Source organism: Orycteropus afer, unplaced genomic scaffold (genome assembly GCF_000298275.1).
Source record: "Orycteropus afer afer isolate SDZICR_OR568_19922 unplaced genomic scaffold, OryAfe1.0 scaffold00196, whole genome shotgun sequence".
Taxonomy (NCBI): domain Eukaryota; kingdom Metazoa; phylum Chordata; class Mammalia; order Tubulidentata; family Orycteropodidae; genus Orycteropus; species Orycteropus afer.
In genome coordinates, this window is record NW_006921783.1 from 5,261,625 (window position 1) to 5,268,823 (window position 7,199).

The 7,199-nt window shown below is 38.3% G+C and overlaps 1 protein-coding gene across 1 annotated transcript in view; it reads right to left on the reverse strand.

The window, feature by feature from the left end:
* The window catches only part of ACACA (acetyl-CoA carboxylase alpha), a 260,973-nt gene extending 254,267 nt beyond the window's left edge, over positions 1–6,706 (reverse strand). The window contains exons 1-2 of the mRNA XM_007947891.2: positions 6,661–6,706; positions 3,621–3,873 (exon numbers count right to left, since the gene is read on the reverse strand). Coding sequence (XP_007946082.2) covers positions 3,621–3,847 — 227 coding nt within the window. The 5' untranslated portion in view covers positions 3,848–3,873; positions 6,661–6,706. The remainder of the gene's footprint in view (positions 1–3,620; positions 3,874–6,660) is intronic.
* Positions 6,707–7,199: the final 493 nt, after the last annotated feature.

The following is a 7,199-nucleotide window of genomic DNA, read 5'->3' on the forward strand; positions in this document are numbered from 1 at the left end:
GCTACCAGAGCTCCTCCATAAAGATTTACAGCCTTGGAAACCCTACAACTAAACCAAACTCACTGCCATGGAGTCAATTTGACTTATAGTGATCCCTCCTTGAGTTTCCAAGGCAGAATCTCTACGAAAGTAGATTGCCCAATCTTTCTTCCAAGGTGTGGCTGGTGAGTTTGAACCACCAGCCTTCTGATTAGCAAATGCCTTAGGCACTAGGCCACCAGAGCTCCCCGGAAACCCTACAAGAGCAGTTTTCACTCTGTCCTGCAGTGTCTCTAAGAACGGGAATCAACTCAGTGGCAGGTGGTTTGGTTTTAAGTAACTAAGATACTTGGCAACTATAAACTACCTTATAATACCATTAGCTGAGTTTCCTGTAATAACATTTATCTCACCACTGCCAAACTCAGTTTCCTAATACCAGGTATGGGTATTATTTCACATAGTCTCATATTGGGCAAATTTCTCTAAGTTCTATGTGGCTTTAAGGATTTATCTTTAACTCCCCGTTTCTCAAAAAGACACTATGGCATTTGGGGAAGGACAGTTCTTAGTTGTGTGGAACTGTAAGTGCATTGCAGAAGGTTTACAATCACTGGTCCTCTGTTCTCTAAATTTAAGTAGTTCCCCAACTCATAATTCCCACCCTTTTCCAAATGACTCCTAAGATGATACCATCATCAATATGCAGGTCAACCAGTAAGTGAACTATGAATAAAAAATGTTTACATAAATATAAACATCTGTCCCCTTTTCCCTGTTGCTAATATTGTCTTCCATTCCCTCTTTTTAACCCAGAGATTAGATATGATGCTTTGTTCAGAAAACCAACTTTGTCTGGTATACAGTGGGATGTATAGTCTGGGAAGTAGAGTAGAAAATTTATAGCAATGAATCAGGGCAGCTGAGTTTGAATTACAGTTTTCTGGCTATTCAACCATAAGCAAGTTACTTCCCCTCTCAGGATCTCAGCTTTCAAACTATTTATTAAAAAAAAAAAAGACTAAACTTTCTCTCTGGTTCATTGCAGTTCTAAGAATCTGTGAGGTAAAACACAATTACCATATTTTTATACAAATAATGCATTTTTTGTACTTTAAAAAAAAAATGCATACCTCTTCACACCTATGTGCACTATGTGGGTTATATGTATGTGTGCATTATTTAGGTGGGCATATTAAATGCAAAAGAAAATATGGTAACTTGCTTTTCTTTCTTTCAACCTCCATATAGTTAAATGGGGTGACTGCTGATACATATTACATCATCTCTCAGAAGCTAGGACCCCAAAGCCCCAGAGAAAACCGTAAGTAGTTACACCCAGCTGACCCTATTTACGATTGTACTCATCTATGGGTATTCTTGGAGCCCTGGTGGTGTAACGGGTAAGGCATCAGGCTGCTCTCCAGAAGGTCAGCAGTTCAAACCCACCAGCTGCTCCACAGAAGGAAAATGAGGCAATCTGCTTCTGTAAAGATTTACAGCCTTGTAAACCCAATGGGGGTCACTATGAGTTGGAACTGACTTGATGGCAGTGGGTTTGGTTTTTTGCCTTTATGGATATTCTTGAGTTTATAAGGAGCTGTGGTGCAGTGACTTACTTAATTACTTCTAGCCATAGTCCTTGTAACTCCCACCTAATGACTGGATGACACTACGCAAATAAGATGGTTTTGGCCCACAAAGTGGATTAAACAGCTTGCTAATAATGTAAAAAAAAGTACATGGCACCCTTGTAGAGAAGGGACTATGAAAATAAGATGTACAGAACCCTGAAGAGGGAATTGGCCAGTTTTGCCATCCAGCCAAGTTTAAAAGAGAGCCAATCCCAGAGCAGAGGCGGGAAAGTCACTACTATCAATAAGAAAAGATAAGAGTTGAGCTAGTCCTTTGGACCCAGAGTCCCTGTGCTTGGAACCTCCTAAATTCAGAAGACAGAGAGAGAGAGATATAACATGGAAGACAATGAGAAATAATGGCAAGAAGCAGCAGCAGAGAAACGGCAAAAGCACAGGCAGCAGCACCAGGAGACTGGCAGCAGATGGCATGGCGGGTTTCCAGGCCTACAGAACGAGAAAGCTAAGTACCTCTGTACAGGAGACCTGCTGGCAGAGTAGGGTGCCTCTAGGCACTTGGTGGAGCTAAGCTTGTTGACCCACAAACTAAGACTTATAACCCTTGCCCAAGAAAACTCTGAGCAGGGCCCAGTGGCCGAGGGTGAAAAAAAGCTATTCTGATTAAGAACTGTATTATTCTGAGTTTTTCTGTTACTTCTAAGTTATCCTGATCCTGAGTTGTATCCTGTTACTTCTATAATAAAACCCCATAACCATGAGTATGGTCTATGAGATCTGTGTTACCACACCAACAAATCATCAAAACCAGCAGAACAGATAGTGCTGTTAGAGGGATGATTGGTGTCAGAACTAGTAAAAAGGCTGGGGAGAGGAGGCTTGTCTGTCCTCTACCTCACAGAGATCAGCCTTGAGCTATTCTTGATTTTCCTTCTCCCTTGTGCAGTTAGAGGAGATCACACTCCATAACATTTTCACAGGAGCTAAATTACTTTATGACCCATTAATAACAGAAGCATCAAGATAATAACATCATCAATAGCTACCCTACCTTATGTTTATCTAGGCTAAACCTATTATCTCAACTCTGGCTGCACATCAGAATCATCTGGATACTGACTGCTGTTTTTTTAATGCCCTGCCTCCAAGCCAAATCAAGACCACATGAATCAGCCTCTGGTGATTCTGGCATACAGAACCAAGGACTACTGACCCAGACTTTTAAATCTAAGAAAAGCAAAGCATATGACCAAAGTTTAGTAGCTCACACACTGGCTGTGTAATAATCAAACATCAATAAATAAGAATAATTCAGCACTACTATTTATTGACATTTGTAATTATATACAGAGAATTCTGTGTTCTAGAGAAAAAGGAGAGCTCTATAACACCTTATTTATAGCATAGCCCTTTATTGAGGACTGTCTCTACTAGAAACAGAACATGACCTCCTGACACAATGAAGCACTTCATAGAAAGAGTATTATCAATCTGTCTACCTCTGAAGAATTCTTACCACTCATCAAGATGGTATAGGCGCTCTGGTGGCACGGTGCCTAAGGCATTTGACTGCTAATCAGAAGGCTGGCAGTTCAAACCCACCAGCCACTCCATGGAAGGAAGATGGGATAATCTACTTCCGTAGAGATTTACAGACTTGGAAACACCAAATGGAAGTTGCTATGAGTCAAAATCGATGCTATGACAATAAGTTGCGGGGTTTTTTTTTTTTTTTAATCAAGACGGTAACAACAGTGTTAGTCAAATAGTATAGAGCCTGAAACTCTTCAACCTAACTTTTACACACTAAAAGGATGTATGTAGGAAGGACAAGAAAAAACTGAGAGGAACATTTAATAAAAAGATACTTTTAAAACCTACACTCCAGGCAAAGACCTCATTTCCTATTTGTTCATCAGAGCTTAAGTTCACTGACCTAGGAAAGGGTTAAGCACTTTCTGTTCAAATTATTCTTGTTCTTTTTGAAACAAAAATCAGCCAAACCAAGAGGACAGGATAAATAATTAAACCATTAAACTTCTCTCTTACCTCATGTGTAAGGCCAACCCATCCTGCAGGCTAGAGAGCCCCAAATCAGAAAGTGTATCTGAGCAAACAGAAGCTGGTGACAGAGAGCCTTCCTTCTCTTCCAGCAGGTCCAACTTCACCAGGTTGCTGATCTCATCCTCTGAGTTATCTTCAGACACGGAACCAATTATGAATCGGGAGTGCTGGTTCAGCTCCAAAGGTTTGGCCAAGGGAGAGGGCTCATCCATTATTCCTTCAAAATGAGCTCTCAGAACTATAGAAAAAAAAAAAATGAACAGTAAGTGAGCAAAACAAGTCATGAAGACAATCTGGATCTGAGGACAGCCAACTCATTTAGGTTACAGGTTATACCTAGTATGTCACAGCTGGTCCCAGGAAGCAAGGCAGGCACTTGCTTGTTTCTGAGAGTTTGAGAACTAACTCTCTTGGCTATTTTACTTCAGGGCTTCATGGTAACTATGCTTAAAAAGTAAAAGTGAGCTCCCTTTTTCCCCTAAAGAAATCTCTTTCAAAAAACTATAAGCTAGTCCCAATTTCTAACAATTTGGTCATGTCCAAGAGATAATTATGACCAATAAAGAAGTCTTTACAGTAGATGAAAGATGTTTGTTGCACTTCTATATTTTTGGTTGCTAGTACTGGGTAAGGGGTGCAGGTTAAGGATTTGGGGAGAGTGGTGGTTGTTTGCAACTTGGCATTTAGAGAAAAGCACATAAACTATCATTTGGTTCCAAACACTATACTTGCAAGGCTATGAATTTTACATAAAAGCAAATTATTAAAGCAAATTCCAAAAGCGTATTCTTCTTAACTTAAAACAAAAAAAAACTTATCCCAGGCCATTTTTCTTAAATTATATCTCAAAAATTCACCTAAAAATATCTACTTTTGGCTCTAATATGCTGACTTCAATATAGGGAGAAAGAGAATCTACCATCAAATTTAAAATTTATAATTAAAGTAATGTAGGTGTCATCTCAAATTAAGCACCATTTTTCTAGACATAAGGCCTTAATGGTCAGGATCAGCATTAACTAATTAATAAAGATCAAAACATAACTCAAAATCCAGAACAATAAAAATAAAAACTAAATGAAAATACTTACTGTGTCATTCTAAAAGTCCCATAAATAAGCTTCGAAAACTATACATTAACTCAATATTAAAAAGCTTGCAGCCTGACCAATCATTTTCATTCAGAGAATGATTCCCAATTCTGATTTTGAGGTACTCTAAGATATGGTGTACCTCTTCATTAGTATGATAAACACAAGTAAAATATGTTTTATTTTGAGGTTAATAAGTTTGTATGGTATAAGGTATAAGAGCAGGTAGGGAACAGTGCTCTTTGACATTCGACAATAAAAAAAAAAATCAAGATTTTAAAATGCTTGGCAATCACGACTCTAGAAAATTATTTACTTTTGACAAAATATAAGGATGCTAGAAGACATAATAGGAACTCTGGTAGCACAGTGTCTAAGGCACTTGACTGCTAACCAGAAGTCTGGCAGTTCAAACCCACAAGCCACTCCTCAGAAGGAAGGTTGGGCAATCCTACTTCTGTAGTGATACCGCCTCGGAACCCAAGGAGGGGTCACTATGAGTCAGGGCCGAATCGACGGCATATAACAACAACAACAACAGAAGACATAATAAAGCACATTAAAACTACACATGATTATTTTGGCATAGTTTGTGAATTAGAGCTTATTCATTTACAGAGACAAAACACTATCTGCAAATACTAGAACAGTGGTTCTCCAAGTGTGATTCCTGGACAATCAGCAGCAGTAGAGTATTGGCATCACCTGGGAACCTGTTACAAGTGCAAATTCTCAGGACTGACCCCAAACCAAGCGAATCGGAAACTCGGGAGAGGGGGGGGATGACAGCAATCTGTTTCAACAAGTCTTAAAGTTTGAGAACCACTGTACTAGAGGAATAAAAGAGTAATAACAAATTGCTAAGAATGCTAAAAACAAAAACAAAAAAATCTATAAACATTTGCTAAAAGTGAGTTGAATATTACTTTAACTTTTTCTTTTTAAAACTAGAATCAAATATGAAAGGATCATGCAACAGGAAAAAACTGATGTCTAAATTGACTACACAGATCTCCCTCTGGATATTAGGTTTCTTTAGGGGAAAAAAAAAAAAATAAAGTCTCCAGTTTTTGTAAAAAGGACTCATTTTTAGAAGACTAAAACCAAGTCATTTTAAAAGAAAAGAGAAAAAAGGTACAAAGGAAGGAGAAAAGGTCAGAGATTTATCACTCGGAAGACCACCAGTAAGTACAGCAGCAAAAACACTTAGTACTTTCACAGTTTAGAGCTGTGAACTGTCAAATCTAAAAATAATGGTAGATCTGAAAAATAAAATTCCATCTATACTAAAAGAGAAAATAATGGCTGCTTTCTTCACAAGAAAAATAAGGGTGTCAGGTGCAGATTCTAGCTCACAGTCTGATTGAACTTAGATGACTACTCAAACAAGAGCCACGTGAAAGGATCAATTCTTTAATTTCATAGAAGAAAAAGAAAGGGGAAACAAAACATGGTGCCCAGACTAATAAATGCACTTGGCAGAGTCAAACGTTTCTCTCCTACCTAAGAAAAACATGAAGGCAGCTTTCCCCAAAGGGCTGCAAAGACTGGAAGCAGCTCAATGTTTATAGCTCAAGAGCCTGTTCAACAACCAGAAATTCTACTAAATGGAATTCCCAGCCAAGAGCCTAAGAACCACCAGAAAAGCGAGGTCACTGTATGGAAAATCACTGAGTAGCTTGAACAAACACTCTAGAAGCTGCTCCACAGCCTGTCCCATTTCTATTGATTCTAGTCCTGAATTAAAGACAGGTAGTAGTAGAATAGTACCATTAACACAGATTCCCTGTTCACTTCAGCTTACCCACTCTAAACCTTTCCATACTCTTTTGCGGAAGGCAATTTTTAACATAAAAGCCTACAGTTTAATATTTTAGCATATGAACATAAAATTAACATACTACAAACATGAAGGAGCAATTTATGTAACTGACCTCTTATAATTCTTATTGTCTGAGCAGATATCCACCTCCAAAAAGAACTAGAGAGAGAAAGAGAAAAGAGATTTGAAGTTTTCTTTTTAAAAGAAATCCCAATGTTATCAATTCCCGTTTTGCTCAGTATAGCACAAAATTAATAATCCCACTCCCACTAAACTGCCCCATAGGGTTTCCAAGGCTATAAATCTTTACGGAAGCAGACTGCCTCATCCTTCTCCTGCAGAGTGGCTGGTGGATTTGAACCACCAACCTTTTGGTTAGCAGCCCAATGCTTTAACCACAGTGCCACCAGAGCTCCTTAAATTAATAATACTCAAAGTAAAATTTTCTGATCAAATCTGTTACTTAGCCTGAAGCATAAAGTTTAGTATTTGTTATTATTTGTTCAATTCCATAAAACAAAAGCATTGCACAAAGACTTTATTATTTGTGAAAATATTAAACAGCAGCCCAAGCTTACCATTTCGTAAGGTGCCTTTTCCAATTGTATACTTCAGTGAACACATTCCAACCCTGTGATTTCCAAAATTTCA